This window comes from Pyrus communis, chromosome 11, assembly GCF_041283825.1.
Source record: "Pyrus communis isolate YQ-2024b chromosome 11, ASM4128382v1, whole genome shotgun sequence".
Lineage (NCBI taxonomy): Eukaryota > Viridiplantae > Streptophyta > Magnoliopsida > Rosales > Rosaceae > Pyrus > Pyrus communis.
The window spans coordinates 28,207,900-28,223,900 of record NC_142575.1 but is presented as its reverse complement, the minus strand read 5'-3'; the positions used below and the strand labels follow the sequence as shown (position 1 = coordinate 28,223,900).

At 34.9% G+C, this 16,001-nt stretch overlaps 1 protein-coding gene across 2 annotated transcripts; it reads left to right on the top strand.

The window, feature by feature from the left end:
• The first annotated feature begins 10,789 nt into the window (after positions 1–10,789).
• LOC137742565 (protein RICE SALT SENSITIVE 3) lies at positions 10,790–13,609 on the top strand. 2 transcript variants are annotated; one of them, XM_068482470.2, is made up of 7 exons: positions 10,790–11,368; positions 11,485–11,535; positions 11,704–11,835; positions 12,096–12,201; positions 12,350–12,391; positions 12,518–12,574; positions 12,669–13,609. In XM_068482470.2, exons 1-7 carry the CDS (start codon positions 11,238–11,240, stop codon positions 13,398–13,400), a joined length of 1,251 nt encoding a protein of 416 aa, XP_068338571.2. In that variant the 5' UTR covers positions 10,790–11,237; the 3' UTR covers positions 13,401–13,609. The 2 variants fall into 2 exon arrangements, with proteins under 2 accessions (XP_068338571.2, XP_068338572.2); XM_068482471.2 differs by having other exon boundaries at positions 10,966–11,368; positions 11,704–11,846.
• The last annotated feature ends 2,392 nt before the right edge of the window (positions 13,610–16,001 follow it).

Below are 16,001 nucleotides of genomic sequence, written 5' to 3'. Positions count from 1 at the left end.
CATTACAGTGTGTGCGCGCGCATGTGACTCATACATGCCAATTGTTGCCAAAACATACGTATCAAGTCCTGCATATTCCTCATGAGCATGTATGGGAGATTATATGGCATCACGATTATATAAAACACAGCTACCTAATTTTGTACGTAATAATGAAGCACTAAGTTAAACAGTGGCATTACCTAATTAATTAACCTGCCTGAGAAATATGGGTATAATCATATAAACGCCTACCAATGTGCATGCAAGTTACTATGCAATCAATCGAGCCATCCATTTTATTAGTTAGCCGGTTAAAGGAGACCACATGTCGGCATGAAAAGTTTCAGTTGAAACCTGCATATTCAGCTCAACCATGAAGTTATTTGTCGTTCTTTTTTCTTCATGGAAAATAAAACTTGCATGGAAAATAAGGGAGTTTTAACGAAACACTTTCAGTACTATTCATTTTTAATGAAAAATTACATTTTTTTCTTTCCGTGGTACTATTCATTACACCTTTATTTGTCTTTTTTCATTAAAACTAAAGTTTTTTTTTTTTAACTTTTCGTTAGTTTTCCTAGAAATTCTTCAACTATCATTTTTTAATTTTTAGTTTGAATACTTATTTAGTAATTATTTTCATTTTTTAGAAAAATCAAAATCAAGTTAAATTTTAAAAACTCATGAAATTAGTATGAAAACTGAAAACAGTTACCCTACAAATTTTTAGTATTTACTTTGCAAAACAAAATGGTTATCAAATATACAACAAAATTAACCAGGCGGCTGGTTGCAACATTATATATCTACGTAAACTAGGGAGATAGCCAACTGTTCTTTCTTTTGGTTTTTGCTGTCTTCTCGACTCTCGTCTCAATAAGTGGTTAACATACTGTGCCTGATCCTGCTAGTTGATGAAAGATCGACTTCACCAGTACATATTGCTGCTAGCTGTTTATATAGTTAGTCAATTAGTAGATGATACGTATGTCGACTTGCATTTACAATAATATAAACTTTCCTGGTAAGAAACCTAACACTCAAACATGCATGCACCGATGCAATTAGGCTCGATCGAGATGATGTACTAGCTAGGTTGCATAGCTTATTTTGGGTCCTCCTTTCGGCAACGGAAATTGAAAGTCAATAAGGTACCGTGCTTCAAATATAAATCATCAAAACAGTTGAAAGGGTTGCTACCGACCACTTGTTTAGGTCTGCTCCATAATATTTGCGATGATTTGAATCGATCAGTTTAGAAATCATCAATAAAAGATCATTTTGCAGAAACTTACTCAAATTCAAAAGTTTTTAGTTATATAACTAGGACAACATACATGAATGAGGATCCTCTCCGGATCCTCTTTGTGAGTATTCCGAGAATCCTCAAATTTCATCCGTTGTACATCGTGCGATCAGTTTTTGTCAGATACTGTGTATATTTAATTTTAAATAAAAATATTTAAAATAATTTATGGCCGCACGATGTACGATAAATGGACACGATTTAAGGATCCCAATGATCCTCAGAAAGAGGATCCGGAGAGGATCTTCATTCAACATACACATACAAAAAGAACATTGTCCATAAAAGATAAAATGTTAACGGCAATGATCAAAAGGCTAATTAATTTCAAATTTGAGTGAATTTTGTGGAGGATGATCTTTGATTCATGACTTAAAAATAACGGATCAAATCATGAAATTAAATTATGAAACATTTTAAACGAGTTATTATCATCGTATTAACTTTCTAACTAGTTATCATTTAATTACAACTGCAAGTCTGTAAATTTCAACATCTTTGTTATGTAGTAGAATTAAAATTAAGAGTCAATTGGACCTAAATGTGACAAATACACCAACGACCAACCAGCCATTCATAAGTTTACCCCTTACTTGGAACCAATTGCGTGATATTTTAGTGTGATTAAAACTTGGAACTAATGACCTTAGGAAATGCAGTGTATATGTTCTCCATCAGTCAGTTTCATAGCATTGTTTAAATACAAGGCATGGAAATATTTACAATTTCTGGATTATGTTAGTAGGGAGTAGGGTCCCACAATAGATACGGTCAAATGGGTTTGGAGCGAGGCTTGGGCCGGTCAACGCGGCGCAGAGCGAAGCCCAACGATTCAGATTGACGTATCATTTTGTTGTTTTCTGCAGAGACCAAGACCACGCGCCCAGTCTCCCACGCTCCGTGGTGACCCACCATCCTTCAGTTTGCCAGTGTCCGTGTCTTATAGAGCGCGTGGTTTATGGGAGGAGGTTGTCGCAGGTACAGGAAGCACATCCCGCAATTCGTGTGCTTCTCTTTTTTGTTTTTCCAACCTCCCTTATTTTATTTTTATTTTTTTTGTTTTGGGTTTCTCACGGTCTTCCACTGAAATTTAAGTTAGTTTATGTTTTTGTTTTGTTTTTTTTTTTTTTGAATAAATGACATTTTACGTAAAGAGAGTGGAAGAGGGGGTATATTAAGGGATGGTTTGATATTGCTGTGTTTTGAAAAAAATGCATCTGTTGTACTGCAAAAATAAGCAACTGTGAAATAAAATAGTTAAGTGTTTGGTAAACTTTTTTGTAAAAAAAAAAAACAGTGTTAAAGTGTTTGGTAAATTTTTATGTAAAACCGCTGTGATCGTGTAAAATAACTAAAAAATATATGATGTTGAATATTATATAATAAATTTTTTTTATCTTTTCTTTTATTATGACATTTATAAGATTTATATAAATTATTTACAAACAGTTGTGAGCTTCGAAGAATATACTTTTACCTTTTTTTTTATTAAGCTATTTATAATTTTTGTATTCTATTATTTTCTTTAAGAATCGTTTCTTCTTTGTCCCTATTTTATTTTTGCAGAACCTTTGTATAGTCTATCTTCCGCCACTCACTCCCTCTCTCCCCATTCTCCCTCTGCTTGATCCTAAGGAAGCCTAGGTCATGGAGAAAGGAAGGCTGGGTCGCATCAACCGATTCGCGGAAGATGGATGAACTTCTATTTCAGGACTTACCGTATGTGTTAGCGGCGAAGGCGTCGAGGATTTCCGTTGAGATTTTGGGTGTGAAGCAGAAGGGTGCAAATCTAGCATTCTTTGTGCAACCCAGATTTTGACAAAGCCCAGAAATTCGACGAAGAGGCCCAAAACCCAGAAATGCGACGAACCTCCCACTACTCCTGTCCCAGAAATCCGAAGAAGCTTAGAGTTAGAGAGGACGTAAGAGAGACGTGGCGAGGTCGACGACAAAGTCGACGAGTATAATGTTTAATACCCTGAAAATTTAAATATATGAATATGTGAAGAAAAATAAAAAATAAATCGATTTATGGTTATGAAATTTGAATTGAGAATTTTTAAAGTTTTGTTTCCGGAAATTATTATAAATTACATCGTAAAATTTATCGTTAAGTGGAAAAAGACGAAAATGCCCCTAGCTGGCTTAATGTAATTATACGAGGGTGTATTTTTATCCTCCATATTTCTGGATATATTTGAATAGATGACGATTTCACGAGCATGTGGGTGAAAATTATCATATTTCTGTAAATCGAAGTTATAACGAATGAGAAATTAATAAACAAGTTTACAGGTATTTTTGTAAATTTAGTTTAGTCCAAGATATTTTGGATGTTTGGGTTTGCGGGGGCCCACGCCCTTTCTTTTTCTTGTTGCGTTTCTCTCCGAGGAGGGGGGAGAACTCTAGAGAACTCTGGATAACTCTTTCTTCCCTATCTATCTCATTTTAGGTGTGGGGTTGCAGAGGGGAAGGAGGTCGGCACATCCCACCATCTCTCCCAAATTCATCTCGCCATTGATCACCATCACATCTTGCTTCCCTCCATTTTTCAACCCCATCTCCCTATGGTATAGATCGACTCTACACCTCAGCTTAAATCCAGTTTTATAAGTGGAGACACAGGACAACTAGAACTGAAGGAGGGAGAGAGGGTGACAGAGAAGGCAAGGATGAGAAAAGGAAGGAGAGGGTCGAAGAAATATATGAATATACTTATATGCTGCAAAAGCTAGTTTTATGTGCCAATACCTAAACCCTAGTTTGATATAATACCTGAAAGTGATGTTTTGTATTACATCAATTATTGGGTGGAATCAATCACCTGCCATATATTAGCCCTGTTGTTCAAGACTAGTATAATGCAGATGCTTGTTTTTATTTGTTCTATATACAAAAACTGAATGGATTGCTTTGGTATAAAGTTGAAAAGACTATTGGTTCAATTTATTTGATACCCATGTATAGTTCCGTTTGGATCAAAGTGATAATCTGTTCATGACATACACTTGATCAAATGGTTTGAGAAAGATGTAGCAGAGGTAGTTTCCTCCGAGATTGAGATGATTGGCTTTAGGGTATGGCACTGTGCTCAAGTATAATTACCCAAAAGCATTCCATTAGAAGTATATATGGCCTCTCTTTCTATATATAAATATATAACATATGAAACCTTCGGATAAGATTGCACAATGTAGTCAGTGCTCTTTCTAATGGTCCATTTTCCATTATATTTGTACAATCACTTATTCATTTATCTAGCATCTTGGTTTAGTCATTTAGTTTTCAAGATGAGATGTTTAAGAAGCAGCTATGTGGTGGCACATTCGGTGAAGTGTACAAAAGGTGAGTGCTTCATGGGATTTCATGCTAAATTATGATTATTTATAGATTAATTTGATTTTAGTTTTTGAATTTATGTTGTTTGGTGATTTGCTGTAGTTTAGATGGAAATGTAACATATGATGATGGTATGTGTTTGATGGCTTAATTAATGTTGTTTTTGTTTAACATGTTTAAGCGGTGAACTACGAAGGGCTTGATCCCGCTCAAGGGTACGTAGACAGTCTAACAGGGGTTAGATGTAGCCCCAAATAATTGAGAATTAATCTTTTGTTGAGAAGTTATTTTACTAGAAGAAATTTGGGGATTAAATTGATAATTTAATCGTATGTTTTGATAATTAAAATATGGATATAATTTTGTGAGGAATTAAGGAATTGAAGTAAAGAATCGTGATTAATGGTAGTAAATTAAAGAGTTTAAATTGGGCCTATCCTATCATCGGAATTATTTCCAGAAAATAAGTATTTCGGGACGGGGCGATGCATAATGTATAATTTGTTTAATTGTTAAAGGCCATTTTGGTATTGGAAAATTTCATTAAGGGCGGAAAAATTCATTAAAGGCCTTAGTGCCTCTTGCGAAATCGGTTTGCGCAGAAGTTGGGCAAGCAAAAAAAGTAGGTTTTGCAGCTTTGTATTTTTGGCTTTTTTCACCCAAAACTGTGAAAAAAAATTGAATTTGAATGTTTACCAAACATAAAAATGCTCAAAGCTTTTTTTTATACCATTTTTTTCAGAAGCACCTTAGTAGCAAACGAGGGCTAAGCTAAGAGAGTGGAAGAGTGGGGCAAGTTTCACAACGGGTTAATAATAATATGGTTAAAATTTGTCTTTAGCGAGAATTGAATTTAAGATCTCTCACTTACAAGTGAAGACGAATGCCGGTGGACAATAGTATCAAGGTTAATTAGGGTCTTAAATTAGAGATATTATCATTTGAAGAAAAAAAAAAGGCCAAATTTAATTTGTGCAGTACTATATTACTGGTCATCATTTTATTTTGTGATACAAGAATAAACTGTTTTTTCACTTTCTTTTTGTCAACAAATAGAATTTGTTAATAAATAATTAGAAATATAGAAATAATCGCTCTGAATTTAATTTTAATACAATATTTTAATAATGGTGTGAATTTAACATAAGTGAAATTTTATATATTAATTGTAGACTCAGTTAGTTTTTATTATTTTCTTAATTTTAGTTCTTATTTATTGTATAAAAATCACAACATTGCAATCAGATTTTGATCCAATGTAGAAGGTCTAAGCTACACAAAAATTCTTTGTTGCGAAGATAATTTATGTGATTGTTGTGTGGCCTAGGTTATTGTACTTGGTTACTCAGAGCCAAGTTCGATCTCTTCCTCAAATTAGAGAGTTTTGTCAAAAAAAAAAAAAAAAAAAAAAACAAAGACATGGTCAAATATTAGTATTTGGGACAAAAGTTGAAATTTGCTGAATGTCAAAACATCGGAATGCAATATAAAAAAATTTAGAACCTCACGATCCATTTTCAGTCATTAATGTCAAAACATTTTCTTATTTGTTACATCTCTAAGCTAAGCTTGTCCTATAATTTGAATTAGAGAAATGATAAGAGAATTTTCTCAAAAGTAAAATTTTTTTTCATCTTACAGTTTAATGTCAATTCTAATACTAACAAATAAAATTTTACGCAAAATACATGAACCAACAGAGTCTGTAAAAAGTTCGATTTTTGAGAAAAGCTCGTTAGTATTTCTCTCTGAGGTAATAACTTGGGAAACAAGGGTATGGTTAGTCGCAGTAGAGAAAAACTTTCCGAGTATAGAAAAATCTTGGAAATATTTTGTTAATTATAAAACTGGGTGCCCTCCTTCCCCGCTATTCGTGCGTTTTGCTTTCTTTATGAGAAACGACGCACCGACTCACTGCCATCGCACGTGCGCACGTGACACCTTAATCTCTCTCTCAAGCTTGTTTAATTATTTTATCATAGTTACGTGTAAGCAGATGAGCACCTTTTTCCTACAAGAGCACCATCCTGTTTGAAAAGACAGTATTACCCCTATGTGCTCTAAAATCTATTTCAACATTTGAAGTAAAACTCAAATCTTAGGTTCTAAACTTACTTCAATAGTCCAACTTGCTTCAACTCTTGGGATAAATATGATTTAAAACTCAGAACTTATTTCTGGGTCAAATTTAGCCCAGGATTCCCCTTGAGTTAGTGGGGTTAGTCCACCGTATATGTATATATTTTTTTAGTTTTATATTTATAAATTCATTGAATTCAACGGTTAAGATCTAATTTGATAAAATCCAATGGTAAAAAAAAAAAAATCTAACAGTACAAATTTAAATCCAACGGCTAAAGTAATTTAAAAAAAAAAAATTCTTTTATGTGTTTCATATTCTTTCATGGTGTTTTACAAGTTTCATGGTGTTGGTTAATGATTTTTCAATATTTGTCAGAATCTAAATATTTTTAAGTTAAAATGTTCATAAAATTAAATTTGGATACTCTACATAATTCTTTTTTCTTTTAAAAAAGTTACTTTAAGAAAAAAATTAGCCTAAATTCATTCTTTAATGATCTAGGGCTAAAATTTTAACCTAAAAGGGTTGGAGCAAAAAAACTGTTTATGGGTTAAAACCTAAATTTTCTAGGCTAAAAATGTTAGGTTTCAACCCAAGGGTTGGAGATGGTATAATATTATCATCTTGGATAAATTATTTTAGAATTTAAGTATTTAAACTTGGATTTTATTTGAGTTTCAGCAAGTAAAACATAAAAATTTAAGGAATTATAAATTAGCACTTCAAATAAATCATGTTACATCCCGGCCCGGGGCGGATCACTTCCCGAGCCCGCTTCACCACCGTAGCACGATATTGTCCGCTTTGGGCTCCGGTCACGCCCTCACGGTTTTGTTTTTGGGAACTCACGAGCAACTTCCCAGTGGGTCACCCATCATGAGATTGCTCTAACCCCCTTCTCGCTAAACTTCGGAGTTCCGATGGAACCCAAAGCCAGTGAGCTCCCAAAAGGCCTCGTGCTAGGGAGGGATGAGAATATACATTTAAGGATCACTTCCCTGGGCGATGTGGGATGTCACAAATCATCATGTAATATTGAATTTTATAAAAATACAAAGTTAAATTTACAAGAAAACAGTTTAAGCTGACATTTTTAAAGTGTTAGTAACAGTTAATAGTTGTATTCACTAGAATTTGTTTCTTGTTAATAATGTAATCGTATAAATTTCATAATCTGAATTGTTCAATTATTTAAACCAATTAAGGATCATAACTGTAAAAAGAAACTTTTGAATTAGACATTGTTTGGTTATTTAGTTATATTAAATAAATAAACGATTCATCATAAATATGTTACTTGGTCTTTATGCCATCGATTTGTTCCATGTATTTAGATGACTAATCGGATCTCAAATTTAAATGATTATGTAAAAATGATCTTTAAATGAAGATTAGAAAATTGAACAATTTTGATTAAAAATGTTATTTTATTCGCAAAGTAAGATGAATTTGGGGTGAATGCAAGTATTATCCGCTAATAACAAACATCATCTGCCACTTAGTACTACGGTTTAGTAGTATTCATTTTCACTTGTAAGTGAGAGGTCTTAGGTTCGATTCTCGCCAAAGATAAATTTGAATCACATTATTGCCACCCCATTGTGAGGCTAAACTCGTCCCCTCCCTCATAATATTGTTTGTTAAAATAATAATAATAATAACAAACATCCTCTACTTATTGGAGTTTTGTTTTTATAAAATTAAAGGGCAAATTAGAAGTTTTGATCACCTTGGTTATGAAGCAAGGTAAGGCAATAACAAGAGGAAGAGTGCTCAAATGATAAAAGCCAACTTTATACTTCGAACCCTACAATATTATTATGATTAGACTACGTTTATGTCCTTGAAACTGACATAACAACAATATTATATTGTCTTTAAATATTATTCCAAATCTAACGATCAGTACTATCCACCTTACGCCTTTGACTGGTAAAGATTCTGTGCCATCCCAATTGTTTTACTTATCTTTCATTTTTTGATATTCGAGATTTAGTTAAGAAATGCTAAGGAGAGTTTTTCAAAATGTGATTTTTTATGAATTTTCTATCATTTCTTAATTAAATTAAATTTTCATGCCTACATTATAAAACATTGCGTAAAAAACATAAACCGGTAAATAGTCTTATTTTTTTAGAGAATTATCTTAGAATTTCTCCTTTTTTTATATATATTTTATTTTATATTTATATGAACGTTGTTGCCTTACTCCTTAACGCTTAAGATTTTGGTGTGGAATTGTCTAATATGGTATCACAATGTTAGTTTTAAGAACATCCTAAGTTTAACTCTCCATTTTGTACCACTACTTATTTATTAACATGCACAACAAAACTGAATCCATAGTGACTCAACCCTCCTTGTACGCGGGATGAAAGTAGATGATGATATTAACTTGATATACATGTTATCAATACAATCGTGAATGATACACAATGATTTAGGTGATTGTGAAACCGATACTAAGAATCATACACCCTGAATTTAATTCGTATTACATTGTTGTCACAGTGGTGTGAGTTTGATGCAGATGAGTTGTATATATTAAATGTGAGACCCATCGACTTTTTATTTTTCTCTACTTTATGATTGCTACCTACTTTCTTTCTCTTGTTATTTATTGTATAAGTATCACACTCATAAGTTCAATATATTGACCTAAAAAATAAGAAGCACTCTCATAGCACTCAGAATTTCCAGCTTGCCGTAGGATTTTGATTCTTATATTATTAGAATCACACTCTTTTTTCTGGTCTACTTTGGAATGCCTAATGTCTATGCAACTAATTGTGCAATGTATACTTATTCAACAAGCAAGAGATAAGAAGAAAACTTTGGTGACTTGTCCTATTTATGTCCAAATGCATTTGCCAATCGGTAATTGGCAAAGTCCAGCTTTAAAGCACGTTTATATAGGTGCCAAATTTCTGTTACTATTAATCACTATTAGTGACTTGAACATGAAACTTTTCCCAAACACAAAGTTCAATTATACTACTAATCATTCAAATTCACCGATATCTAATGCTTAATCAGTGGCTTAAAGTGAAAAATTGCATCGTACCACAACCAATTTATGATGTTTTTTACTTTTACCACTCAAAAATTAACCTTTTTCTTCCTTCCTTTTTGCCTTTTTCTTTGTTGTCTTAATTTCTACCGCACAATTAATCATATGTCTATAATTTTCATTTAATACAAAAAGTTTGATATGATGCATGCTGAAATATAGTTGGCTAATGCCACGTCATCTAAATAGTAAAAATAGTTGGAAAAATGGGTTTGGTGGGAAAAGCCTAGCTATTTGACTGACTCGTTCTAAAAAGAATCTGTCACGTAACTAGGCCAAATTTAAGAGCTTTTCAATGTAAAATATGTCTATGTGATTTTATTAATTTGTTCAACATTATAATATATAATTTTTTATTAATATATTTTAAAAATAAAAAATATCAATTTTGTCGTACAAAAGCTTCAGTCGTGCAACTTATGAACATGCTCAATGGTGTTAATTGTTCTTTACATGATTGTTACGTGTTAAAAAGTTATCTTTCAATAAATATTTATCATATGACATCAATGGTTACAGAAGAATTTTTAAATTTGTTGCTAAAATGTAAAATGATACAAAATGTGATTTGCGTTTCTCATACCTTTATTAGTCATCAAACAGAAAGGAATCCAAGTGTAATGATATAAAACGTGATTTGTATTTCCGGTACCCAAATTTGTCGCCAAAATCAAGAGGAATCCAACACCTAAACTAAGACAATCCTACGAAAAGGGTAGAATGGTAATTCGCTATGAAAATCACAGTCACACAACCCTTCTTTTACTTTTCCCACGCGCACTACCCGCTCGCTCTGGATCAGGATCTTCTCCTAAGGTAAAGGTGAGGATCCTTCTGAGTAGGTCTATCGAGCCGTTTAAATTTTATCCAACGATTAAAATTATTATAATTTATAAAGAAACTTTCTGTTTTTAACAGTTGAATAAAATTTGAACGGTCCGATGAACTTACTTAGAAGGATCTTCACTCTTAACTCAGAAGAGGATCCTGATCCCTCGCTCTCTCTCTCACTTTGCAAGAGAGGAGAGAGGATAAAAGCTGATCGCCGCAGTGTTTTTCCAGTGCCTAAATACTTGCAACTCCCAAACCCCCCACTTTTTACTCCCTCCCCTGCTTTTTTAACCTAACTCTGTCAGGAAAACCCAAACCCGACTACTTGGGACAAACAAAGCAGGAATAGTAAACAAAGACAAAGTTGCTGAGCGAAAATCAGAGAGAGAGAGAGAGAGAGAGAGAGAGAGAGATAGAGATGGACAAAGGGTGTGCGTTTGTGCCTTGTGGTGGTTAAGCAGTATGTAGGTGCCAAAGAAGATAGAAAATTTGAGTTGAGTTTAGCAGAGAAGTAGGCTAAGGTAGCTAGTGGCAGTGTTTTCAGGCTGAAGTAGATAGATATCGAGAGAGAAGGGAGAAGAAAAAGGAAAAGTGGTAGAAGGAGAGAGAGATAGAGAGAGAAGATTATGGTGGGCTCAGGAGCAACAGATAGGAGCAAAGAGGCTGTTGGGATGATGGCCCTTCATGAGGCCCTCAGAACCGTCTGTCTCAACACTGACTGGACTTACTCTGTCTTCTGGACTATCCGTCCCCGCCCGTATGCACCGCTCTCTCTCTATCTACCCTTGATCTGTGTTGAACTTTGGATACTTTGATTTTTAGATGGTATCCTTTTCTGGGTTTAATTCATTTTTTTATATTATTTTGTTGCAGGAGAGTTAGAGGTGGTAATGGCTGCAAGGTTGGGGATGACAATGGCAGCTTGTAAGTATAATTAGCTCTTTAATTCAATTTTTGCTCTGTTTTCTCTCTGTTTTTACAAATGGGTTTTTGGTAATTTTGGGATTTTGGTGTTGTTTGAATTAGTAAAATTTTCAAGTTGTGAAAAATTTATGTAATTTTTTTGTTGCTTTTTTGTGAAATTTGGTGAAGGATGTTGATGTGGGAAGATGGGTTTTGTCGAGCGAGAGTTTCATCAGATTGTCTGGAAGAAATTGATGGAGAAGATCCTGTCAGAAAGGCCTTCAGCAAAATGTCCATTCAGCTGTATAATTATGGAGAAGGGTGGGTACTTGGTATGTCTTTTTATGTTGTTGTTCTCTCTCTCCTCCCTCTCTCTCTCTCTCTCTAAACAATCTTGCAGGACATGAAATTGTAAGGAGTTTCCAGACATGGGTCTAATCCAAGTGGGATAGACCCAACTTCGAATCTCCTTCCCCGAAGATTAGATGAATTTAGTATATTTATTTTTGTAGTTTGTTAAAATATTATGGGAAATAAGTTGTGTGTGTGTGTGCTTCCATTGATTGCACTAATTTAAACAGGTTGATGGGGAAGGTGGCATCTGATAAATGCCACAAATGGGTCTTCAAAGAACCCACAGAGTGTGAACCAAACATCTCCAACTACTGGCAAAGTTCATTTGATGCTGTATGTAATCAAACCCACATGTTTCTTCTTGCTTATTTATCAATAGCGCTTGTAGCTCATGCAGTTAAGAGTATTCAACCCAGTCGCGGGTCGGAATTATTGATGATTGATATAGTAACCTTTCCTTTTTTGGTGCTATTTATTGCAGCTTCCTCCTGAATGGACTGATCAATTTGAGTCAGGCATTCAGGTCAGAACAGAAAAATAGTTACTGTTTTACTATTATTGGTCTCATCATTTTTTGAAGTTACAGTTAAATTTTTCCCTAGTTGTTTGTTGTTCTTAGTTTTTAAACAGTGAATTTAATTTTCACCAGACAATTGCTGTAATTCAAGCTGGTCATGGGCTTCTGCAGTTGGGCTCCTGCAAGATTGTGAGATTATATATTCTTTTCACTTCGATATAATTTTGATTTTTATGTTATTAATTTGTAAATTAATAAAAGGGTATGAACAATGTGTTACCAGATTCCTGAAGACCTGCATTTTGTGCTAAGAATGAGGCATACATTTGAATCTCTAGGCTACCAATCTGGTTTCTACCTCTCCCAACTCTTTTCATCAAACCGAAACAACTCTGGATCATCGGTGCTGCCCTCAAAGCAGTCCCCAATGCCAATCCGCCCTTCTCCACCTCTCTTCAATTGGGCTCAAAGGCCTCTTCCATCTGCAGCAACCATGCAGCTTCCTTCACCCAATTTCCAAAACTCCGCTGCTAGACTTGGGTACAATCCTCAAGCTGGTAAAGACGAGACACACATGTTTTTGCTGCCTCATTCGGCTGAAACACAAATGGGAGGAGACATGATGGGAGGCGGAGGAGGAGGAGGAGGAGAGCATGAAAGTGACATCAAATGGCCTAATGGATTGTCCTTCTTCAATGCACTCACGGGGCGGTCTGATGATGCAAAGCTTTTGTTCAATCCGGAGAGCTTGGTAAACAAAGGCGGGGACGAAAATCACCACCACAACAACCCGAATGCAAATTCAGACCACAATGAGTTTTTGAGCTTGGACTGCCATCCGGAGAGTAGCGCAAGGAAGCACATGGAAAACAAATACAGGAGGAGCTTTACTTTGCCTGCAAGGATGGCTTCGTCATCTTCGAATTCGGTTGATCACCATCAGCACCAACCTGTCGGGTATCGAAACGCGGAAGCTGGTATGTACTCTGATGTCATGGAGACATTCTTGGAGTGAAATGGGGAGGGCTGTATTAAAGAAAGGAACGATGGGGAAGAGTTGTATGTCGGCAAAGCTTTCGAGCTCCGTTGCTGCTTATACTTCTGTGCTTTTATTTCATGCTCTTAGCTCTTTATATCGTTTGTTTTTTTTTTTGTTCAATCAGTTAGTGAGACTTAATTAGTGAAAATTTGCATGTAGTTCATCCCATGAAGAGTTTTCCTCAATTTTTTATGTCTTCTAATTTTCACCATGGAATCTTAAATTAAAAGTAAGCCTCAAGAGAATCAACATATGGCACCCTCTCGCGTAACTAAGTTGATTAGAACATTGTGCCTCCGCCTCTACACTGATACTATTTGTCAAGTTCTAGTTCTTAGGTCGGTCGAAAAATAACCTCACACCTGGTGCGTGACCTAAAATTTAAATAATAAATAAATAAAAACTAAAAGGAAAGTAAAACGGGGTGAAAATTAAAATTCTTCTTAAAAAAATAATCAAGAATTTTTTTACAAGGCTAAAAAAATAAAAATAAAAAATAAATAAATTTTCTATCCTCACATCTAATCCTAACATAGGTGTATTATAACTAGTGAACACCATATGCACCTATGTTAGGCCTCGGAATTAAGCCAGTATGATCACAATCTAGTTGGCCTCAGCAATGACCGCTTCTCATATTAAGTTGTAGTCATGCACACCATATGCACACCACATGCACATTATAGAAAAAATTTCACAAATTTATGTAATTGAATACTTGAACCAGAAATTGTTCCATCCCAGTTTTGAAGCACGTCAAAAAGTAAATTTTATTCCATAGCCCATAGGCTCTAACATGAAACACAAACCCTAATTTAACTTCTAAGTATTAATTCATATTACAACAACCCATTTATTCCATAAATCATTGATGTAGAAACTCGGAATTAAACACCCTAGCTTATTATGCTTGCCGAAGCTTCAGTTGCTGATGCAAAATATATTAAGCACACAAATTAAACCCTCTTCTGACAATTGTAGCAAAGTATGTAAGTAGGGATCGTTCAAAACCGGGGATTAGGAGGGATTGCTAAACTCTTGAAAACTGACCTAAGAAGTCCAAAACAAAGTTAAAAACACTAATTTGGACTCAAAGAATGAAAAACCAAAGTTAAAACACTAAAACAAAACAAAAACTCAAAACAGCAACTAGAAGACTCAAAACTGCCTAAAAACCACTTTCTGGGCAGTTTTGAGCACCTACACTAATTTGGACGAAATTGGTTGAAAACATGACTCAAAACACTTAAAAACATGAACCAAAACAATTTCTAACTAAATTGAGACTTCAAAGTAAAGGGGGATTTGATTTGGACGAAATTAAAGTTGAGAAAACAGATTGCAAAGTAAAACTGATCTTGAAACGTTTTTGGGGTTTTTAATGGATGATGGACTAGTTAGGGGTTCTTTCTCCACACATGACAAGTATGCAAATGACTCGATTTCCAGTTATTCCTTCATAGAATTATGAATGACAATGCCCCAAATTAACCGTGACATCACTAGTTAATTCTCAAGTTTTCCTTGTGTTATTGAATTGGATGACATCATACGACAACCCAAAGCATTCTTCAAAAGTTCCTTACATGACATCATAATAAAGATACAATCAAAGATCATTACGTTCAATGAAAACTATAAGCATTAACAAAGCACTTGTGACTATGACATCATGACACTTATGCTAGGAATTGAACTTAACGCGATTGTGACTAGCAATCTTCACTACTTGTGCATATAAGTGTGTGCCAATTATGTGAAACAAACTTATATTCTAGCATCATATTCATGCAAGCCAATTAAGTGTCGACCCCTAATTAACAAACACAAATACGTTATTACTCGCACAGTTAAGCCAATTGCATTCACGATTCAAGAACTCATAACTGGAATTTATCAAATCAACTTGCACACATAGTTATGGCTTCGAAATCACCCCTAACCAATAGGGGTTTAGCCACTCATGTTCATAGCAAAATGAAAGGAAAATAAATTAAACATTGAAATCATAAAACGAATTACACCTAGAATGCACCAACGACGAAGCTTGAGCATCCAAGAGTCCTTCCTTCTTTCTCCTTGCTACGGCACAAAGGTGGATGGGATGGTTGGGATGTGTTTTAGGATCAGGGATTATGGAATTGGATGGAGGATAGGCACGGCAAGGTGTAGTGTTTGGTTGGAATTGTGTTTCTAGGATTTTAGGATGTGGAGAGTGGTGTGGCTAGATGAATGGACGAAAATTGGGTGAATGAGTGATTCCCCTAGTGCCTTGCTGCAAACCCTTATTTATAGGGCTAGGAAAGGTTTTGAAACACTTAAAGGATATATGTGTGTAGCTTGGACAAGGTAGGACGGCTAGTGACAAGCTAGGAAGGCTAGGAGACAAGGTAGGACGGCTAGGAGACAAGCTAGGACGGCTAGTGACAAGCTAGGACGGCTAGTGACAAGCTAGGACGACTAGGAGACAAGGTAGGACGGCTAGGAGACAAGGTAGGACGGCTAGGAGACAAGCTAGGACGGCTAGTGACAAGCTAGGACGGCTAGGAGACAAGCTAGGACGGCTAGGAGACAAGC

What these genes read in the sequence shown, in the direction of transcription:
- LOC137742565 (XM_068482470.2), top strand. Translation starts at nt 11,238, where the DNA reads ATGGTGGGCTCAGGAGCAACAGATAGGAGCAAAGAGGCTGTTGGGATG. An exon ending in GGGGATGACAATGGCAGCTT is followed by an intron (nt 11,536 to 11,703) that starts GTAAGTATAATT and finishes AATTTGGTGAAG; the next exon opens with GATGTTGATGTGGGAAGATG. An exon ending in GGCAAAGTTCATTTGATGCT is followed by an intron (nt 12,202 to 12,349) that starts GTATGTAATCAA and finishes TATTTATTGCAG; the next exon opens with CTTCCTCCTGAATGGACTGA.